The sequence below is a fragment of the Lynx canadensis genome, chromosome C2 (genome assembly GCF_007474595.2).
Source record: "Lynx canadensis isolate LIC74 chromosome C2, mLynCan4.pri.v2, whole genome shotgun sequence".
NCBI classification, from domain to species: Eukaryota; Metazoa; Chordata; class Mammalia; order Carnivora; family Felidae; genus Lynx; species Lynx canadensis.
The window spans coordinates 100,458,197-100,479,874 of NC_044311.2; the positions used below are offsets into that span (position 1 = coordinate 100,458,197).

The 21,678-nt window shown below is 47.4% G+C and overlaps 1 protein-coding gene across 1 annotated transcript; it reads right to left on the reverse strand.

Moving 5' to 3' along the window:
* Positions 1–3,518: 3,518 nt before the first annotated feature.
* Positions 3,519–17,292, reverse strand: TAGLN3 (transgelin 3; the record flags this gene model as incomplete). Its single annotated transcript, XM_030328458.1, is given in 5 exon segments — positions 3,519–3,990; positions 5,759–5,861; positions 15,648–15,822; positions 16,976–17,004; positions 17,007–17,292. Coding segments are annotated over 5 exon segments (762 nt in total), but the record flags the coding sequence as incomplete, so codon positions are not given.
* Positions 17,293–21,678: the final 4,386 nt, after the last annotated feature.

Sequence of the window (21,678 nt, forward strand, 5' to 3'; positions counted from 1 at the left end):
AGGAAAGGAAAAAGAGTTCTCTTAAAAGAGACAAAAGGGTTTATTCTAACAGATTTTTATTTATTATATTTTTATTTTTTATTTTTTTGAGAGACAGGAGAGAGAGAGAGAGTGTGTGAGTGAGGGAGGGGGAGAGAGAGACAGAGAATCAGAGGCAGACTCCAGGCTCTGAGATGTCAGCACAGAGTCTGACACAGGGCTGAACCCACAAACCATGAGATTGTGACCTGAGCTGAAGTCGGAGGCTTAACCTATTGAGCCACCCAGGGCGCCCCCTAACAGATTTTTAAAATTCATTGCTGGAATTGGTTCAGTATATTTTATTTAGAAGTTTTCACATCTATGTTCCCAAGCGAAATCAGTCTGTAATTTTCTTATTCGGTTTTGGAATAATGTAAATAGCTTCGTGAAGTGAGTTGGACCTCCATGTGTTTCTTTTCCTAACAATTTCTGAATTTATCAATATCTATATTTTTCTTCCAAAGAGGACATTTTCCTTTCCTTTTCTTTTCCTAAATTGTCATAGATATAATTTTTTCTCTCTCTATTGTTTCATCCTTGTTTATTTAAACAAGAATAAAATGTTCTAATTTACATATCTCATTTTCCATACGAAGTAGCCTTTTCTGGTAATAATATATTTTCTTACTGAATACCTTAATCCCAATTATGTTTTCAGAGGGCTTTTGTTTAAATATTCTTGCTCTACTTTTGGGCTTAAAAAATTAATTGCTATGTAGAAAATCATGTGTAATGTTTTCTTTTTCTCTTTAGCATCTTGAAAATATCACTTTATGTTGGGAAGTTCAGTGTTAATCTGATTCTTCCCCCTTACATGTAATGGGCTTTTACTCTTTAAAGGCTTTGAGAGTTTTGTATTTATTTTTAATGGCACATTTTTCACTACAATGTTTTCTGCTGAGGTCTTCTATCATTTATTTTTTGGAATCTTTCTAAGTCTTTTTAAAACTGAGTCCTTAGGTTTTTGGTTTGCTTTTTTTTTTCTGAGAAATTCTCAAAATCATTTCTTCAAATTTTCCCTCCCCTGTATTGATTATTTCCTTCCTTGTGAAGTTTCAATGATATGATTTTTCACTCCTATCACTTAATGTTTTTTTATATTTACACTTTATGTCTTTTTTTTTTAATTTTTTTTTAAACGTTTATTTATTTTTGAGACAGAGACAGACAGAACATGAACGGGGGAGGGACAGAGAGAGAGGGAGACACAGAATCGGAAGCAGGCTCCCGGCTCCAAGCCATCAGCCCAGAGCCCGACGCGGGGCTCGAACTCAAAGACCGCGAGATCATGACCTGAGTCGAAGTCGGACGCTTAACCGACTGAGCCACCGAGGCGTCCCTACACTTTATGTCTTTTTTACAGAGTTTGTTTGATATTCCAGTTTATAGCTTGTTCATTTATCCTTTCCACTCTCAATCTTTATTTCATTTATTTTTTTAATGTTCCATATCACCAGTTGATTTTTCTTCATAGTGGATTATTACTTCATGTTTCCAGTATTTTCCCTTATCATTTTTAGCATATTTATTAGACTCCTTTGAAATGATTCTTCTGTCTGGTCCGCGAATTCTGCTTAATCCAGTAAGGGTGATCTACTGTGTCTTTTGATGATGGTACTTTTGTTCCTCAAGAGTCTTTCAGATAGGGTCCAGGAGCTCATGTTGCCCTGAGGTTATCTGCTACCTTGATTGCAAATACAAAGTGGATAAAGGGGCGGAAATCTCAGACCTCAGTCTGGATCGCTTCTGGCCACTTTTGGGAGATGGAAATACTATATTCAGGCAGGTAGTCTTTGGAATTATAAACTAGGCTCTCGCATTCTGTGTTAACTCCTAGTCAATCCCTATGACTTGAGTACACCTTCCCCCTAGGGCCTCAATTTTGTTTTTAACAGCCTCATCCCCAGGCTGTCATCAACCAATGGGACTCAGGGGTGGGAGCCTGAGGGGCTGGTTGGGGTCGTGCTAAGAGGAGGAAAGGCCCAGGTGCAAATGAGGCTATCAGTGTCACCACCTGCTCCTCACTCCCAGCTGCCGCTCAAACACCGCCCTAGATTTGGTGGGTTACTTCCTTCCAGCCCTGAGCTGATTTTGCTGTTTCTCTGCCTCTTCGCGTCTCTGGCGTAGCAGTGGTGGTGCCAGGGCACTGTGGGGGAACGGAACAGGCGAAGCCTGAAAGTTATGCCAACCTATCCCCCCACTGATGGAGGCTACCTCCCGCGCCCCCACTCCCAATCCCAGACAGGGTCCTGACACCTTCTATCTCTCCAGGAATTCCTCCCAGTCTTATTTTACTCTTTTCCCATCAACCCCGCCTCTCTTGCTTTTTGTGACAACTCTGAGGTAAAGGTTCAGCTGCCATGTCATGTGGACATCTTTCCAGAAATGGACAACCTCACCAGTGGCTGTTAGAAAGTCTCTGGGGCTCCTGAAGGATACATTATGTTCTTTGTGGACTCAGGCTATCCTTTTTTTTTTTTTTAATATTAAAAGTCCTTAAAATCTTATGCTGAATCCTAATATAGAAAAGAGATAAGATCAATGATGCTCTCTCGGAAGAACAAATGGGGACCCGGGATTCTGCCTCCTAAGCAGCGCCGCCCACCCCAATGCGGATCCCATAGAAATCCCTCTGGAAGCCTGGAACTGCAGAGAACAGGGTCTGAAAAGCCAACACCCAAACATTTAGGAGGTGGCAATATCTATAGTTTCATTTATTTTACCTTTTCTTGTTAATTAAAATTCATTATATGGATTAAAAGGCCTCTCTCTTTTCTTACTAAATGAATCACTTTTTTCTTGTTTCTACTGGTAGGAAAGAATAAAATTAAACAGTGGTCTCCAAGTTTATTGGCCTTCTTAGTTTTCATACAGATGAGAGAATCTTTGGAACCTCTCCCATCTTAGCTAGATGTCTGTCTTCGGCAATACCCAGCAGTTTTATGGATTTAGACCCTGTAAGTGAGTGTAAGGGAGCAATCTACATCGCCTCTAATGCTTGGCTTATGAAGAACCATATCAACGTGGACATCAGACCCAGGGTCTGGCCTGCAGGGGAAAGATTGGTAGAGAAGTAACAACCGCTCTTTCCTTCGACCGTCACCCGCTGTTTGATAAAACCACCCACCCAGCAAATACTTCCTGGGCCTCTATATGAGAGCCCCCTTAAGAACGGGGGCTTCGGCTTGCTCCTTTCCGGGTTCCCCCCGCCCAGAGTCCAGCATCATAAGCACAAGGTAGGTACTTTGCCCAAGTGACTCAAAGACCTTGTTCTGGAACTCCTGGCTTTAGGCTATCAGAGTGGGCAAAACTATGTCTAAACTTCCACTTCCGTGGCTGAGACATAGAACACAACCTGATCAGGGCTTCCTCAGAGGGAGCCTATAGTTGTACACCTTCAGCTTAAGCCTCATCCCATCTTGCTGGCCCCGTGAATAGACGGAGGCCAGCCCCGCGTGGCAAAGACCCTACGGCGAAGAATGAAGTTTACGTTTGAAGACACAAGACTAATTTGTTTATTAGGTCTGTTCTAATAAGTTGAGGAGGGGAGTTTTGGCAAATAAATAATAAATAAATAATCAGACAAGGGAGACTCTTGGGCAAAGAGGGAGCTCAGGAAGAGGAGGCGGAGTCTTTGCATAGTTCTAAATGAACACAAGGTGGCAGCAGTAGGCAACGCGGATTCTCAGCAGAAAGGCAGCACTTGCAAAAACCAGAAACTGCGAGGCTTGAGAAAGAGAAGGTCAGAAGGTGACTAACTATTCTTTATCACAGAGACCGTGGTGTGGAATTCGTCCTCTCTACGGGGGGGCAGGAGGCAGCATCTTACATGAATCTTGCCTGGGCATCCCGTACCCGGTCATGCCTGCCTGGGAGGCTCCCTTGTTGCTGCCCATCTGCAGGCCGATGACGTTCTGTCCCTGGCGAAGCTGCTCCTCTGAAAATCCTCTCCGATTCTGCTGGGCTTTCCTGGGCAGGGGAAGTGAGATGGAATAATGTCATTCTGACAGTTTTCAAGTCCTTCCCAAGACACGTAGTTAGAAAGACTCTATGGGGTCACCAAACAGAACCCAAGGCCACCAAATAGAATAGCAGGCCCTATACTGAACTATAGTACTGATAGGAACTGTGATCCTACCCTGAGCTACAGTCCTACCTTGAGCAATGGCCACCATGGGCTATGACCCTACCATGAGCCAAGGCCCTACCTTGAGCTATAATCCTATCATGAGCTATGGTCCTACCTTGATCTATTAGTCCCTACCTGGTCTATGGCCCCAGCCTAAAGCTATGGTCCTACTCTGATCATTATTCCTATCCTGGGCTATATTCCTACCCTGGGCTATGGTCCTATCATGAGCTCTAGCCCTACTCCAAATAGGCCCTTCCATGACACAGGAGCTCTCCACTCCTTAGAACCCAGATGATTTTTCAGAATTTCCACGAAAGAGTCAGTGGCTTCCTTTCTGAAGACTTCACTCTCAGACAACTTTCCTGTCACCCTCTCTCTCAAAGTTACCTCAAGCCCTTGTGAAAATTACAGTCAGGTCTTCTTACAAAGCATGTCATAAATCCCATTCGGCCTTTCCCTGTGTAGGCCCAAGGATTAATGTTCCCGTTTTAGAGCTGTAGGACCTAGGAGTTAAGGAGGGAAATTTTCTTACTCTTACCCAGAGGTCAGCAAACTTCAGTAAAGAGCCAGGTAGTAATTAATTTTGGTTTTGTGGGTCATATAAACCACGATATGTCACTAGCAAAGCTGGGACTAAAAGCAGAGTTTCAACTGGCCAAAATCTAGGAGATTTCAGACAGGGTTCATTTAAATGACACAAGGGGGTAACTTTTTACAACTGTCTAGAAAAAGAAAGCCAGGTTAGGGAAATGAAGGGTCAATTATCTGCTACAAAGTACTCTTTTGTCTCCAAGGCCCCCTGAGCTATTGGGTGGAGTTTCACCTTCCTTGCTTCCCCCACCCTTTAAACAAGGACAAGAAAATAAATCCTTTAGTGATATGACCACATAATATATTATCCAGACCATGCCACTTTTGAAAGTGAAAGAGACAGCTATTAATAAATACGCTGGGCGGTTGCCTGGGAGGCCTCAGTTGGTTAAACATCTGACTCTTGATTTTGGCTCAGTCATGATCTCACAATCCGTGGGATCGAGCCCCACATCAGGCTCTGCGCAGATAGTGTGGAGCCTGCTTGGGAGTCTCTCTCTCCCTTGCTCTCTGGCCCCTCCCTGCTCATATGCACGTGCTCGCTCTCTCTCTCTCTCTCTCTCAAAATGAACAAGTAAACATTTAAAAAAAATAAAGAAATACACTGGGACAACAGGCATTAACCAGGACATATGTTCCCTTCATTAAGTTCAAGAATAAATAAGTAAATAAGTTTACTTTAGGGCTCCTTGGATCATAACAAAACCAAGTGCAGACCTCAAGCCACCTCTGAGAAAAGTCAGTCAGTCCTGCTCAGCCTCTGGAGAAACAGGACAGCCGGAGCCGGAGGGTCCCAGTATCCCACAGGAAACCCCCAATCCTTTCTGCCCTGGGTGGGCTGTTGACCTGAATGACAGCATCAGTCTTCCCTTGTTCCTGGGGAATCAGCTGTGGGGGCCCTGAGTGCTTTGTGTTGAAATAGCCTCTAGCGCTCCAGATGTTCTTTCTCGTAAAAATCACCCTCCTCGGTTGACGAGTGGAGCATGGGGAGTGGTGGCAGGAAGGGATATTTACCTGTGAAACCAGGATGGCTCTCCCCTGTAGCAGCCATCATCCTTGGTGACTGCAACGCTGCCAAGAGCCATCAGAGTCCTCTGCACAGCCGCCATGTCCTTCCCTACAAGCCAACAAAGACATTAAGCCAAGCATGTGTCAGGGCTAAGGAATCTGGAAGGATGGGGCTGGTCCTCTGGGAAGGAAGTTCTGATGGGAGGCTGTAGGCCAATCCCATTCAAGAGGGGGATACCAAATACTTCTCAAAGCCCCGAAGATAACCATAGCAAACTTCCCAGAAAAGAACAAAAAACTACCTGGCTAGTCTCTATGTGACTCGCCCAGTTTCTAACTCATTCATAGTTGCCGAATGAATAAAACATTCCAAACACTTGTCAGCCCAGATTACAAGTAGGTCCCTGCTCTGAGCAGAGGCCCTTGCCTCTGTGGGTTCTACAGACTGTGGCAAGGGGAAATCCTGTGGGTAGGCTTGCGAGCTGGTCCGCAGAAGATGACTTTCCTCAGGACCTGGGGGTAGGGGGAAAAGGAAACTGGAAAGGAGTTGCTTGGCTGGATTCAATGTGCCAAACCCCAGGTGGCTCCTCTCTTTTACTTTCTCTGGGTTAAAAGGGTCTAAAATCACCCATGTGCGTCAATTGTATTCACTTGACGTATTCAATTGATTCAAAGGGTATTCACTTTGCTCTTTGGGCTGGAGGCCGGCAAATGAAGGCAAGCAAATCAACACAGAAAGCACTCAATGTGACACAAACGATAGGCCCTTTATTTTGTGCAGCTTGGAAGGAGCTAAATGGAAATAATAAATAGCTGCCGTGTGTGTGTGTGTGTGTGTGTGTGTGTGTGTGTGTCTGTGTGAGAGAGAGAGAGAGAGAGAGATGTGTGGTGTGCCCCTTCATACAGTGGGAAAGGGGGGGCATGCCCTGAGGAGCCCAGTGACCCTGAATCCACAGAGGAGGCAAGTGACCCTGAAAGTCAGCCTGTTCCTCTCATCCTCTCTCCTTTCCTCCCTCCCAGCTGACTGCCAGGCCCGGGGCTGGGAAAGATGCTACCTCGTGGTCAGCCCTGGATTAGACAGAGATCCGTGCACGGCACGGGATATGGGGTGCAAAGCTCAAGGCACAGTGTTAGCAAGGAAGGCAGCGTTCAGTGGGGCGGGTAGGGTTGGGGGGGGTGAAGCTGCAAAAGTTAAGGGCAAATACTAAAAGGCCCTCGTTGCACTGAGCGAACCATCTGTGCTCTCTCCCCCCACCGTGCTGCTGCGGCTTGGTCACTGGGGAATACAGAATTACAGGAGAAAGGCAGATGGTAAACAAGACTGGAGTAGAAGTCTAATGAAATAAACAATTCAGGTCCACAGAGGAAGTCCAGTTCAGGATGTCCATCTATTCAAAGAGGAGAGAGAGAGAGAGAGAGAGAGAGAGAGAGAGGAGAGAGAGAGAGAGAGGAAAGAAAAGAAAGAAAAAGTAGATTCATTTTCCCTCACTTTTCTTCCCTACCTCATTAACCACAGGGCGGTTTCGGGGATCCTGAGGCCTGGCGGGGTTAGCTGATAGTTACAGTGCTGGGGGCGGGGGGAAGGAGGTGGGGGGGGCGTGCAGAACAGAACGGAAGTGTCTGGGCAGCAGATGGGTGGGGGAGGGCACAAGGAATCATAAGACTTAAGAGCAAACCCAGAGGTGGTTACTAGAATGACTTCTCGTAGATAAAAAGCTTTTCTGTAATTGTCACTGTGTAACGCGATCCTTTTTTTTTTTTTTTTTTTAATAGAGCTGTAGTGATGATATTCTGAGGATCACTGTGGAAAGAGATGGAGAGAGGGTTTGCTCTTAAGGCATTGAGCCATTAAAGAGAAAATTAAGCACAGGGAGGGTTGGGAAGGTTAGAGTATACCATTCAACCCTACTCTGTACAAGGGCCACACAGGAAATCGGTTTCTGGTGGTTGGAAAGCACAGGTCGAGGAAGTCCAGGATCTGGGGGAACGTGCAGCCTGACGGCCAGCAACCCAGCCACAGATATGACCCTGGAGCCCCGGGTGCAGAGGCAGGTTGTGTTAGCACAGACCCGCCCCCTTCACAGGGGAGCTAGCTGGTGTCATATAAACGGCATGAAACCAGGCAGGAAGGAGGGGGAAAAGTTGGCAAGGAAAGATATATCCTGGAAGGTGGGAAGGAAGCAATTTACACGATTGGGCAAAAAGAAGCTAGGGAAGGAGGCGTCATTTGACAAAAACACATTGGAAAAGTTTTCCTTCAGAAGGTCCCAAGGCAAGAGATTTGATATAAATTATAAGCCAGATATTTTTATACATGGTATCAAACCAGTGGAATTGATATTATTCCCTCCAGTGTATGAATGGGAAAATGAATTCAGGGAGGTTAATTAACGAGCCCAGAGTCACTCGGCAAGTAAACCAGAGCCTGGCTCTAGCTCAGGTGTCTGAATGCAAAGCCCACAAACAGTCCACTAGGCCACCATCAGCCATGGGTCCCCACTGCAGGTTGGTTGTGGTGGCACATTCCTTGGTGATCAGAGATAACCTGCAGGGGTGGCAGTGGCTGTGTGAGGACCAGGCCAGAGGGAATGCACAGGGGGACAAAACTGGGTCACTGTTCTTGCGCCCCATAAGTTCAACGGTACCAACCCCGAGAGCCATAAGTCTCTGAGCGTTTTTGTCTGGAATAATTTCTCCAGGTCGCAACTCAAATAAGGTTAAAGTCAAGAAGAAGAGTTGGGGCCTAGAGTCCCCCCATCAGTGTGCGGGTCAAGTTCATCCTGGCCAGATTCTAAGTAACACTATGAGCAGGAATCTGCCCCTCTAACTTGTCTATCTGCTTTCCTGGCATGTCTACTCAGCTTTCTTTTTTTTTTTTTTTTTTTAATTTTTTTTTCAAAGTTTTTTATTATTTTTGGGACAGAGAGAGACAGAGCATGAACGGGGGAGGGCAGAGAGAGAGAGAGACACAGAATTGGAAACAGACTCCAGGCTCTGAGCCATCAGCCCAGAGCCCGACGCGGGCTCGAACCCACAGACCGCGAGATTGTGACCTGGCTGAAGTCGGACGCTTAACGACTGCGCCACCCAGGCGCCCCTCTACTCAGCTTTCTAACAGACATCCCTCATGAACTCCAGCACGGAAGTGCTGAAATGGCGAGAGGGCCTTTTTCTAGCCTCACCTCTCTTGCCAGTTCAGAAGCCCAGATCACATGTTGCTGGAGGGAAGGGACCATTTGTAGAGGCTGATTTCTATAACTGGGGGGTCACATATTAAATGTCCAAAGGAGCAGTGAGGTTAAGGAAGATCTGTGAATCTTTATACCATCTGCCTAGAACACGGCCTACTTCAGAACAAGGTTTCCCAAGCCTCTTGGACTACTTTTGGGCTAGTGGGGGGGACCTCTCTTTAAAAATATGAATTTGAGGTCATTCCCCTTAGAGATGGATTCAGTAGGCCTGGGGAGAGGCTGGGAGTTTATATTTGTAATAAGCTCGCCAGGTGATTACACCATTATGCAAGTTTGAGAAGCACGGTGGCTCTCAAACTAGGCTGATTACCAGAACTACCTGAGGAATGAGGGGCACCTGGGTGGCTCAGTCGGTAAGCATCTGACTTCTGCTCAGGTCATAATTTCATGGTTCGTGGGTTCGAGCTCAGAGCCTGGCGCCTGCTTCAGATTCTGTGTCCCCTCTCTCTCTGCCCCCTCCCCAGCTCACACTCTGTCTCTCTCTCTCTCAAACATACATGAACGTTAAAAAAAAAAAAGAAAGAAATAAAGAAATACATGCAAATCTTAAAATTCTGATTCTGGAGCAGTCTCCTGAGATGACTCGGATACAGCCAGATGGAGAGGCAAGCATTGTTCCACTACTCGGGTTTTCACTTGTTAAAAACATTGCGAGGTCTAGCACACGGTAAGTACTACACGCTATTCCTTAAGCAAAAACTCCTCCCTTCGGAGACATCTTCCGCAAAGTCAAATGGTAAAGTCAATAATTAGAAGGGCTCTGATCCAAGCTGGGAGCCAGCTCGGAGTCCGGCAGCTTGGAATCTCTTTGCTCCCTGAAAGCTACACCCTAGATACTTTGGCAAGGCAGCCTGAAAACACTGCTCAAGGCTATTCTTCCAAGAAAAAAGAAAAAAGAAAAAAAAAAGAAGAGGACTCTCCTAAAAGGAGTAGCGACTACTGGGAAGGACTGGGAATTTCTAGATGCTGAGTCCTTGGTGGTGACCTAAAAGTGAGACCACTGGCCATAAAAAGGGAAGTGACACATGGAATCGGAGGGGCCAAATGTGCGTTACCAGCTCAACACTTTGATCAGGTGAGCTGGACTCTTCTAGCCTCCTCTTACAGGAGGGGCTGATATTTAGACTTGCAATTATAAAAATGAGATGGTGGTGTAGCAGCCTCCCTTGTACTCAACCTGGCAAACCTTTGCTCAGACAACTGAGTGTGCCCTCTTTCCTGCATTAGCACAAAGCGGTGTTTCCCCAAGTGTGGTCTTGTACTTCAGACTACTGAATGATAACTTCCAGGGGGGTGGGGCCCGAGGGCTCTGCAATCACAAGGCTCTCCCGCCCCCCCCCCCAACCAGGGATTCTTATTACCCATAAGTTTGAGCGCTATTACCATAAAGGGAGCCTGCCTGGGATTCGCTGTCTCCCTCTTTCTCTGCCCCTCCCCTGCTAGTGCTCTCTCTCACTCTCTAAATAAATAAATAAGTGGTTTTAAAAAATACAAGTGTTTCACAGTTTACAGTCAAAACTTTTGCTTCAGAGCTACTTTGTTTTGTTATCCGTCTTGACTCATCTGTGTTACTCTTGGAATACTGGCTGTTTTCATCTTTCTGGTATCATTTCTGTTTTCCTTGAGTAATAACTTAGGCACAGCCCCCAATTCTCTCCTCAAGATTGAGAAAATATTGCTACGGTCAAAGGAGAAATGTCAGAGAGTAGGCTGGGCTTGCTCTGTGAGTTTCACAAATTTTTGTCGCTTGCCTTTCTGCAGACACTCTGTTGGTTCTCAAAGCCAGGTTCCCAGACCAGCAGAAGCAGCATCACCTATGAATTGGTAAGCAATGCAAATTTCTGGGCCCCACCCCAGATTTAATACCTCAGAAACACTGGGGGCTGTGTTTTCATACACCTACCAGGCTCGAGGTTAAGAACCACGGCTGAAGGAAAAACCCGCCAAACAAAGTCCGAGCAGCGGAGGCTGTTCTGACAGAAAAGGAGACGGCAAGCAGCAGGCATGTTATGATGACTCAAGTCACTACAGGTACCTCACAAGACCCCCAAGTGTCTCTCGAGTTGGGTGAAATGTTTCCTTGTTCTTGCTGTTACGGAATGACACATATAGAGCCACCTCCCCAGAGAATATATTTGGACTGCCAGGTACTCCCCCCACCCAATATAAACCACACTCTTCCCCCGACTCCTAGTCATCAAGGAAAGGGAACAGGGGGGCAGGGCAAAACCATGTGGCCAGGATCCTTGTCAGTAGGACTCCTGAGAAAAGTAATCAGATTGGATTGATCTTTGAGTCTTGCCTGCTCTGACATTCTAGAATTCTACATGTCTAACGCTTGTTCACCATGTGGCTATGCAAAGAAACCAAAAGGTAGTTGCTGATGGACTTATAGTATAGGGGGAAGGAAGCCAACATTTATTAGGTGTCTATTAGCCAGGCACGGTCACAGGCATTTTATACATTTAATCCTTACAAGAACCTTCCGAGGAAAGTGCTAGACTTATTTACAGAGAAGGAAACTGAGGCTCTGAGTAGCTGAGCACTGAAACAAGTCACAAAGTTGGCATGTAGCTAAAGAGCTTCAACCCATCTATCTCACTCCAAACTCATGCTCTTTCACTGTACCAAGATCTTCTGGGTCTGGAATTGGCAAAGCAATATATTCTGGGGAAAGATGTCAAGAGGGTAATGACCACAGGATAGAAAAAAGTCAGAAGGTGACCCGTGAAGCCGGCCCCTCCATACTGGAGGACGGCCGATGCAGTGAAGCACCACACGACAGACAGAGGGCCAATGCCATCCAGGCAACATTACCGGCTTCTGTATGAAGCCATTAATGAAGTCCATCTGTTCCAAGGCAGAATATGTGCCTTTCCAGCCTTGCTCCCGCCACCCCCACATTTCAATTTGTCCTAAAAAGGGACAGGGCAATGACTGTAGTAACGTTTTACCTTGCCACCGTATATTATGCTCTACGGTTGCCAGACACTTTGCTAAGCAACTTCTAATGCATCATCCCCTTTAATCCCCATGTCAACCCTGTGAAATAGCTGAGAAAATCAAAGCTTAGAAAAGTTAATTGATAAGTGGTGGACCAAAGATATGAACCAGGCGGTCTTAGAAATCTGTGTTGTACCACCTTCCAGGGTAAGTTTTCTTTGAGACTTTCTTACCAGCACATCCCCTAGTTCTCCCATGTTCTCTCTCATTCTCTGTCTCTCTCACACACAAACACACATACTTCCTTTTCCTGCTCCTCCCTCGTCTCCTTCTCACTTTCCCTCCACAGAAAAGACACTGACGTCTAAGCTCCGGTATGCTCTCCTGAGTCATGGGCAGCTGAGACAGCCCCACTCCCACCCCCTCCCGGCACTCTCCACAAATCCAGAAGGAACCTGCCAGCATCCACCTGCCCTCATGCAAGAGAAAGACTTCTTCAGTCCTCTCCCAGGGCTCTAAGCGGCCCCAGCTTCCTCCCCAGCCCTGAAAGGGATTGCTCATGCCCAGCTTCCTCCCAGAGGAACTTCAGTAGCTCTGTTTCTAATATCCTTTGGTTGGGTTGTTTTCTGGGCCGTTGTTCAGGCCTGGGGTTCCTTTTTAAAGCCCAGGACCTTTTATTCTGGTTGCTCCTAAGTCCATTCCAACATCTCACTGTGCATCGAACAGGGGTTTCAGGATAATGGTCCATTTGGGGCCCCTGCCTGTCTAACTGAAGCCTAAATGGGAGGGCGTCTTGCAAGCCTGGCCTCCTGCAGCTTCATTTGTCTGCAACCTCAGAGCAACATGGAGTCACTGGGCAGCCGTGGGCAAGCAGAACCCTATTGGGAAGATGCCAAGCGGGGGAGATGGGGGGCAGGGGGCAGAGAGCTGTTGAGCATAAAGTGCCTGCAGAGGAGGAAGAGAAGTGCCCAAGCGAGAAGGGCTGGACCCGCAGCAGCCACAGTGCGTGGCATCAGGAGGGAATGGGAATAAATGCCATGCCCAGTGCGTGGCATCAGGAGGAATGGGAATAAACGGAAAACCACCGTCGGAGCAGTAGGGGGGATGCGGCATGAAGCCAAGCAATGGCCAGCTTGATAGCTGTGTGAGTAGACACGGGCACCCTCACGCTGACACATGCCGACCCTGCCTTGCAGCATCCCTTTGATTCAGGCTTGCTCATCCCCAGACACGAGCGACAACTGGCTCTGGCAGGAAGCACCCAGCCTCTCTCACTCAGTACCCTGGGTCTCACCCTGGCCTTGCTCAAGGCCAAGCCCGCCCCTCCCTTCTCTGCCCAAAGCAACCCACTTTCCTACCTCTTGCTCCATTGTATGGTAACCAGCTCTGGCTTGAGCCTCAGTCAGTGATCCAGAGGCCCCCTCCCTTAGAATGACTCTTCCAGAACCTCAGTCCTCCCATGAAGGGGCCCACGGGAGGCCGTGGACACTCCCAGGCATCTGCTTTGTTAGTGTCAGTCATGGTTACCTATACTCGGTCAGCCACCCTTGGAGTGAATCCCCTTCCTTTTTTTCCTTTAAAGCTTCATCCTTTTTGCCCTGGCTCCGTGTCTGCCTGGTTTCCTTTTTCTAGGAGTATTAACCTGGCTTGGAGCCCACCTGTCCACGACCCTACCTTAGGCGACCACAGTCTCATTCATGCTTCTTGACCTCCCTCTCCCTTAAGAAGTATGAACACACAGGGCTGGGACAGGTGGTGTAGACCTCCCCCTGCTCTGTTAATCAGGGACCGTGGCTCCCTACACCCCTCCTCGTCACTGCCAGCACCTCCGGGATGTAAGTTTACCTGCGTGATCTCTGATAAAGTGGAAAGGCAAGTAAGACATCGTCAGTCGAGTAAAGACAGAGAAGCAAGCTCGGGGTCCACATGTCCCACAGACTTCCCAGTTTCCTTCTCTTCCTACATACTTCCTGCGCTTGGTGGAGGGCTCACCCTTCTATTCACATGAACTCCTAATACAGGGGCTCCACCCTTCTGTCCCACACAGTCCTGACTCCTCCTCCTCCTTCTCTTCTTCATCCTCCTGTTATGACTCACCAGCACACTCATGGTGCAGGTGCAGAAAACAGCCTCCTGGTCAAAGCATGACAGGGCAGACTAGTGAGGCCCTATTTTCTGGCCTCAGAGAGTTCGAGTTTGAGCCCTGGCTCTGCTAATTACAGGCCATACGATGCGTACAAGTACTCATGGACAAGCTTCAGCTTCATCCTCTTTGAAATGGGAAAATTAATAACAACCTCATAGAACTGGAGGAGAATTAATTGGCATTACACAGTAAAGTGCTTGTTCCACGCCTACGGTACGGGGAGATATCAATAGGCAGGGGCTCTCTTTATTAGCTGGGAAAATCATCATCGTTTTGGTCTAAAGAGCAGAAACCAAGTCTCAACTGTGACATTCACGAGATTTGGAAGTGAGTAGCCAAGAAGTCCAATGGCCTGGCCTGAAGGTCTGGATATCTGACTTTCTAAGTAATGGCAAAACACAGGTTACGTGATGGGTGTCTTGGGATTTTAAACAACTCACACGTGAGAGAAACAGGAAATACCAGCTCTCTGCCTGACACAGAGGGGGTGTAAGGGTTAAGGAGGCAATTGTTTCTTTAGAAGTTGTTTAGTAGGATGGTCCTCTGCTAGAAATCTGTTTCATCCATCATCTAAATACCTCTTGAAATACCATGTCTCCCGATCACAGGAAAGTTACCCCCTTCTCACTATCAGGAGGGCCATTTGGGTCGCTGCCCTGGGCATCCTATTGGGCGCACCACTGCTAACAGCCAGGGACTGAGCATGAGTGAGCAGAGCCTACCTGGAAGGCCTGCTTGAACTGTTCCCTAGCTCCAGTGCCTGGCCAGCCTGGCATGGAACCGTGGCACGAATGGGCACACACATTCGGGCCCAGGGGAACACTAAGCACTATGACCACAGGTCCCAACTTCGGGCCGTGTCTCCATTCACACCATTTCCCCCAGTAATGGTGGACTGTCAAATACGTCCAGAAATGTGATTTGACTTTTATGCCTCATAAGACTTATGCCTCACAAGTCAATTCACAAATGTGAAAGAAAAAAAAAAATCACATTTCACACTTTCTGAGCAGAATATATATCTGGAAGGGACAGTCACCAAGCCCTCAGATAATCGTTTCGTAAAAGGTTGGGGTGCTCTTGATTTCTCAGACTGAATGACAGACCGCACCAGGCGGCTTTGTCTACGAGCCCTGTTGCTGCCGGTGAGTCAGAAGCACGCTCACCACCCAGCCCCCCTTCTCTTCCAGTAGCTACCATTTGTTCAGAAAGAGTACGTTGTGGGAGGGGTAACAGGAATGAAAGGCATCCATGTAACCATTTTAGCTTTCTCTCCATGGAGGCTTCTGTTTACGTGCTGGTTTGCTGAGGTCCCCCGCCATGTCCCCAGGGTGCGCCTTCCCTCAGAGGAGGGTAGCCTTGTCAATAGAATATCACAAAGCGGTAAGCTAACAGTGCCCCGGGGCCACAGCGGATAACCCCCATTCCACCCCACCCTCCACCCCCACAGGGGCACACACAGGCATAAGGAAGAACACTGTGAACAGGTTTCCCAAAGAGATGGCCAAAGTGGAGGGGGAGGGGGAATAACCCCAAAGGCATGAGGGCTGTTTACCTTCCCATAGATCCACCGTCTGAAAAATGTCAGTGGTCCTGACACCGTAGATTTCTGCAGCTTTTAGGAACTGGGAGATTTGCTCCATCTGCTTAAAAGCCATCTTTGATTCTGAGATCTTGGGAATGGGCTCCTGTCCCGGTGGGTATAAACTGTTTATCAGTTTGCACAGGACCTGAAGAGAGAAAGGGGAGACAAAATCAATGTTTCCCTTTGTATTTATCCATCATTAATGCAAAGTGAGTCCCAGGCCTATAGCGCACGGTTTCCGGGTTTGGGCAGAGGCAAGTCTTGCGCCCCAGGAAGGCACGGCTCCGGGCTGGGTGGCCAGGTTCGCACGCCAAACCCCAGAGACCCAGGTGGCCTCACTCCCAGGGCTGCTCCTGGCTACAGTGGGTCCTGCATCCTGGGAACCCCCTTCCCTGCTGGCTCCTCCCTTCCTTTCTCTGGGGGAGGGAAAGAATGTTTACAAATAGGGAACAATGTGTGATGATGAGCCCGTGATTTCCAGACTTTCAATGGAAGGAGGAGAGGTCAAAAAATAGAATCGAATATTATTTCTTCTCTCAAAGGGCAGATCAGAATCAGCCTTCAATAACTCAACCCATATGTGCCAATGAGGTATAAAAGAGCTGAACCGGGTACCCTCCTCCTAGATGCTTGTAACCCAAGTCCTGGGCGACCCAACAGAAACGTAGGATAGCTGTTATGTAACAGTAAATCACAGCCTGCGGGGAAAAGATGGGCTTGTTCGAATCAGCAGTCTCCAACCCCCAAACGCACGAGAGCATCTGGTCAGAAAAGCAGTTACCAAGTAAGGATTCCCTTCGGTTTCTTGAGAACCCATGCATTCGAGACATCCAGCACCCCAGGCAGCATGGCTTGGGGAAGGATGGGAAGGTGGTTAGTCTCTCTGACCCTTTCTTTTGTTGTACTTTGTAACTAACCCATTCCCCGGGGGGGAGGAATAATTATCCCCCCCCCCCCCCCGCACCCCACGCGCTGATGGACCAAAAGTCTGGAGAAATCCAAGGGAAATCCTTATCTGATTATTCCCACTGGAGAAAGCAAAAAGGGCTTTTAATTTGGCAACAACTCCCAAGGAAGCTGCCATGTCTCAGGTGGGTGGAGAGTCCTTAAGCCAGGAAGGGAATTGTGCGGGGAGCGCAGACCTTCCACCCCGAAGAAATAAAGGCATTTCCATTCCCACCCCGCGAGACACAGAGTTTGGCAGCCGCAGCCCCACCTGCAGCCTCCTGTTAGAAGAGAAAGTCCAGGAGGGGTTCCCAGCCCACTGCCCTGGCCACCAAGATCGCCGCCGGCCTTACCGTCCCGTCCATTAACCATTTCTGAAATGGGCCCTGCCGGGGGGCGGGTGCTCTATGTCCTCGGCGCACTGCAGGATGATCCAGTCCACCAGCTTGTTCTCCAGGTCCGCATCGTACTTCTGCTCGATCTTCTCCTGCACCTCTCGGCTTAAGCCATAGCTCGGGCCCCCTGTTAGCCCATCTCTGGAAGAGAAGAGAGGACACGCGCGGCATCCACACAATAGCAGCAGCGGCCCGGCTCCCTGCGAACGGGGGCTGGGACGTGGCTGGGCGGCCTGGCCCAGCAGCAGCAAAGCGGGCAGAAAGCCGGGCGTGGTTTAAATCAAGGAGCCAATGAAGCCACTGGGGTTTCACCTACCAACGCGAAGGGAAAGCGCAGCCACGCGCCAGTGACTCTAGAATAAAGCCCCTGCTGGTCCAGGGGGGCTGGAACGCCCCTCTCGGTCCCGCCTATCGATGGGACGAGATGAGGTGATGTACAAGGACTCACAATCAAGGCTGAAACCCCAGGCAGCAAGGGGGCTGGGTGGTGGTCGTGGCGTCCCCTCTCCAGAAGCACTTTGCAGAGACGGGGATCCTGAAATGGGAGAGAGCAGGTAATTAACAGGAAGGAAGGAAGGCCGCCTTGACGTTCAGTTGCTGATGCTGCATGGCGCCTGGAAGAATGGTACACTGATTCGATTTTCTTCTAGCTGAGGAGGGTCAAACCGGGGCCGTTGCTAAGAGCCCTCCAAAAAAGCCAGCCCTCTCGTGTGTCAGTCAATCCCGCCCACCTCCCTCCCGCTGAGAGCTTCTTTCTGGCTGCACAATTCTTTCCCCTCCTCTGGGGGAGACAGCCGATTGTATACAAGGCCGGAGCACAGCTGCACAAGGCCTGGGGCCTAGGGGAGGGTCCATTCTGTCAGCTGTCCATCTGTCAGGAGTTGCCAGACCACTTTCCCTCTGCCCTGGGGTAACAGTTGTCTGGCTGGACAAGAGGGGAGGGGCTGAGAGCTGCATCCATTAACTTGTTCAGCTGCCAGCCAGATTTCATCTGGAAACTTCCATCCTGGCCGTAACTGTTGTGCCTCAGTTTGACTTATCCAAAGAATGAACCTTTTAAATGCTATTTTTAATAGAAAGATACTAAGAGCATGTTCTATAAAGAAACAAAGCTCACTGTCAATGTACTAAGAGCTCGTGGAGTGAAAGGTTTTGGTAGCGTGTAACCATTTCATCTGTGTGTTTTAGTCAAAGACCTGTCAGGCCCCACTGTGGTAACTGATTGGTCAAACAAGACCGGAGGAGTAATCAACTTAGATCTAAGTTGGCCTGAAATTTTTATAACTGCTCAAGAACTTGGCAATCTGCCTTCCTAGACTGTAAGTGACTTGGGGGTAAAGTCTCATTGGTGTTGTGTGAGTCTCTGGGTCCTTTTCATGAGAAAACACTCAAACATCTGTTCTTTTGCTTCATGCAGCAAATATGATTTGAGCGCTTAACTATGCCAAGTATTGTGCTGGAGAAGAATCAAATCGAATTCTTGCCCCTGGAACCAGTTGACTTGGGCACATTAGATAAAGCAATTCTGGTGCACAGGAAGGTAATCTTTGTCCCTGCGCAAAATTGGTTGAAAGCTAGGCAGGGAATGACATCTCAAATAATACAGGTATGGAGAGGAATCTCCTACCCACTGGGGCCTGGACTAGTGAAAATGTAATCACTTTGTAGACATGTGGGCAGTATGCCTGAGAAAAAGACTTTGTGGTCAGTAGCTGAAGGCCTGGAGAGAGAATTTTGAAACATAAAGGTCTGGGAGAGAATCAGGTTTGAGGAGAACAGTGGGTTTAGAAAAAGGCACAGAAAGGACTGACTAATGCTGAATGGAATCATTGGTTGAAGAAGCTCTAAAGACAGCAGAACTGTCTCTGGAGCCTTGGGGCTTAGGGAAGAGCTTAGAGCAGGGAAATTGTCAGCAGAATATTGGAAGTTACTGGGTTGCATCTTGGGTGGCAGCAGTAAGGTCAATGAGGTCCAAACAAAGACATGTTACTTTCTCTGTGGCTGGAATTGCTCTAAGGAAGAGGTTGGCTTGTTATATAAAGCTAAAAACAATTCAGAAAGATGTACATGTACATTTACCTTCTTTTTCTTTTTTCTCTTCTTTCTTCTTTCTTCTTTTCTCTTTTCTTTCTTTCGCTTCTATCCTTTTGTTGCTCTTCGTTCTTGTCTTTCTTCTTTCTCTTTTTCTTTCTTCTTTCTTTCTCTGTCTTCTTGCTTTCTTCGTTCTTTCTTTCTTCTTTTATCTTTCTCTTCTATCCTTCTCTTCTTTCTTTCTCTCTTCTTTCTTTCGCAGATCTTTTGTACCCAGTTTCATTCCACTGTAACAAATAACTGCAACACTTTAAGTGAATGATTGAGCTCATGGGTCTGAAGAGGATACAGTGGCAAAGAGCGGGAGCCACAACAAGGAGTAGGTAAGAAGTGTCCAGCAATCCACAGGAAGTTGTTGAGGAAAACAATGCTTGGTCCCTGGGAGATACGGGATCAACTCGACATTTACTGAGTGTCTGCTAGTATTATAGTTAATTTTTCAACAACTTTTTTAAAGGGCCTATGTATCTGAGTACCAAAAAGTACATGAGACATGGCAACATGGTCTAGTAGCAAAGTTAAACTGGTAAACAATAAATGCGAGCCAGGTGTCATGCTAACAACGTGCACAAGGTGCTCAGAGGAAGGGGGTAGGGGATTGGGAAAAGGGTTTATAAAGGAGATGACTTTAAGCCTCAAAAGATGAATGGGTGTTTGCCAGGTGAATGGGGAGAGGTGTTGTCAGGTGGATGGGTTGCAGCAAGAGGGGTTGTGAGCGTCAGGAACATGGCTGGCAAAGGCAGCTTATTTAGGCAGGCGCAAATGTTCTAATGTCAACAAAGCATAGGATTAAAGAGAAGAGACGCACAGGAAGAAAAGTAAGGCTTGGATGTCAGACAAGCTCTAGACCATAAAGTTGTCTGCTTGCAAGTGCCCATGGTTACATTTTCAGGAATGTTGAGAGCCACTTGTCACTCAGCCATTATAAGCAATTGAATTATGTAAATTTACACTTAAGTAATTTACAAATATTGAATACTCAGAACAGATTGCTTTTATTTTATTTTGCTACGTATTACTATTGCCTGTGTTTTTTGAGAATATTATTAGTTTTATTGTCTCTATATGGTGTATATACTATGTAATGGTTTGCAACTGGCCACGCTTCCCAGCTTCGGTGGATTCAGTGACATCACAGTGGTTAGCTTCAAACCGGCCGTAATGGGAGTATTTATGGCATGGATGTTGACAAATTTGTAAATCAGCGTGTTCTTGTTTTGTTTTCTTTGCCTGGAAAGCTAGTTGTTAAATATTTACCAGCCTTGCCTGCCACTGGACTTATGCAAAACAGTTTGCATTTTTTCACTGGGAACGAGAACCATCTGATTGATTTGGATGAAGGAAAAGGGGGTGGTCAGTATGACTCACAAATTTGACCTGTATAACGGGTGATGTGGTGCCGTTATTGTAAGGGGACTTGCATGTGGGGAGGTCCATATAGGGGGAGGATGACAAGGTTCATCCTAACTGCATCTGGAGGCTACCATCCATCCCAGCTCATTAGATAGTTGGTTTTATGGGTCTGGGGCTCAAGACAAAAGTCTGGAGTGGAGGAATGGACTTGGATCACTGCATACGAGTGGGGTTAAAACCAGGAGCAGGGGTGCTTAAGCTAAGTAGCAGGAGAAGAGGGCCAGGGTTAGAACTCATGGGAATGCTCACGCTGAAGCAGTGGGTGAGAAGGAGGAGCCAGCAAATGAGGGGACACAGCAGAGTCAGAGCTGCCTGGGGGTAGGCAATGTCAGCACAGAGCTCCTGACCTCAGTGGTCCTGCGAGAGAGGGAGGCTGGCATATATGTGAGAATCTCAAAACGGTTAAGTTCTATCAGAAAGGTGAGAAGAGGGGTGCCTGTTCAGATTAAGCGTCTGACTCTGGATTTCAGCTCAGGTCATGATCTCACGGTTCAGGAGTTTGAGCCCTGCGTAGGGAGTTCAAGTCTCACGTCGAGATTGGGATTCTCTCTCTCTCCCTCCCCTGCTCATGTTCTCTCTCTGTGTCTCTCAAAATAAATAAATGAACGTAAAACCAAAAAAGGTGAGAATAGAATGCACAGAATGAACTAACTTCTTAGAAACTGAGGTGGATATAAGTTGGGAAAGGCTTTCACTGGGGAACTGACATTTGATTTGAGCCTTTTATTTTATTAGTATTGTTATTTTTAATTTTTTTAGTAGAAGAAATTTTGTTAGCAAACCCCTGAAAGCCCAAGAAAAGGGAGATCCCACATGTCTGGAAGGATAATTTCCTCAAAAGACACATTTGGTTAAAAAAGGAAAACTGCCTGCCTTTTCCTAGGTATATTCTCTAGATGTACCAAAGTGCCACATTAAAAAAAAATTTTTTTAATGTTATTTATTTTTGAGAGACAGAGAATGAGCAGGGGAGGGACAGAGAGAGAGGGAGACACAGAATCCCAAGCAGGCTCCAGGCTCTAAGCTATCAGCACAGAACCCAACGCGGGGCTCGAACTCACGAACTGTGAGATCATGACCCGAGCTGTAGTCAGTCACCTAACTGACTGAGCCACCCAGATGCCCCATACGTTTTTTTAAATCAAACCAACCATACT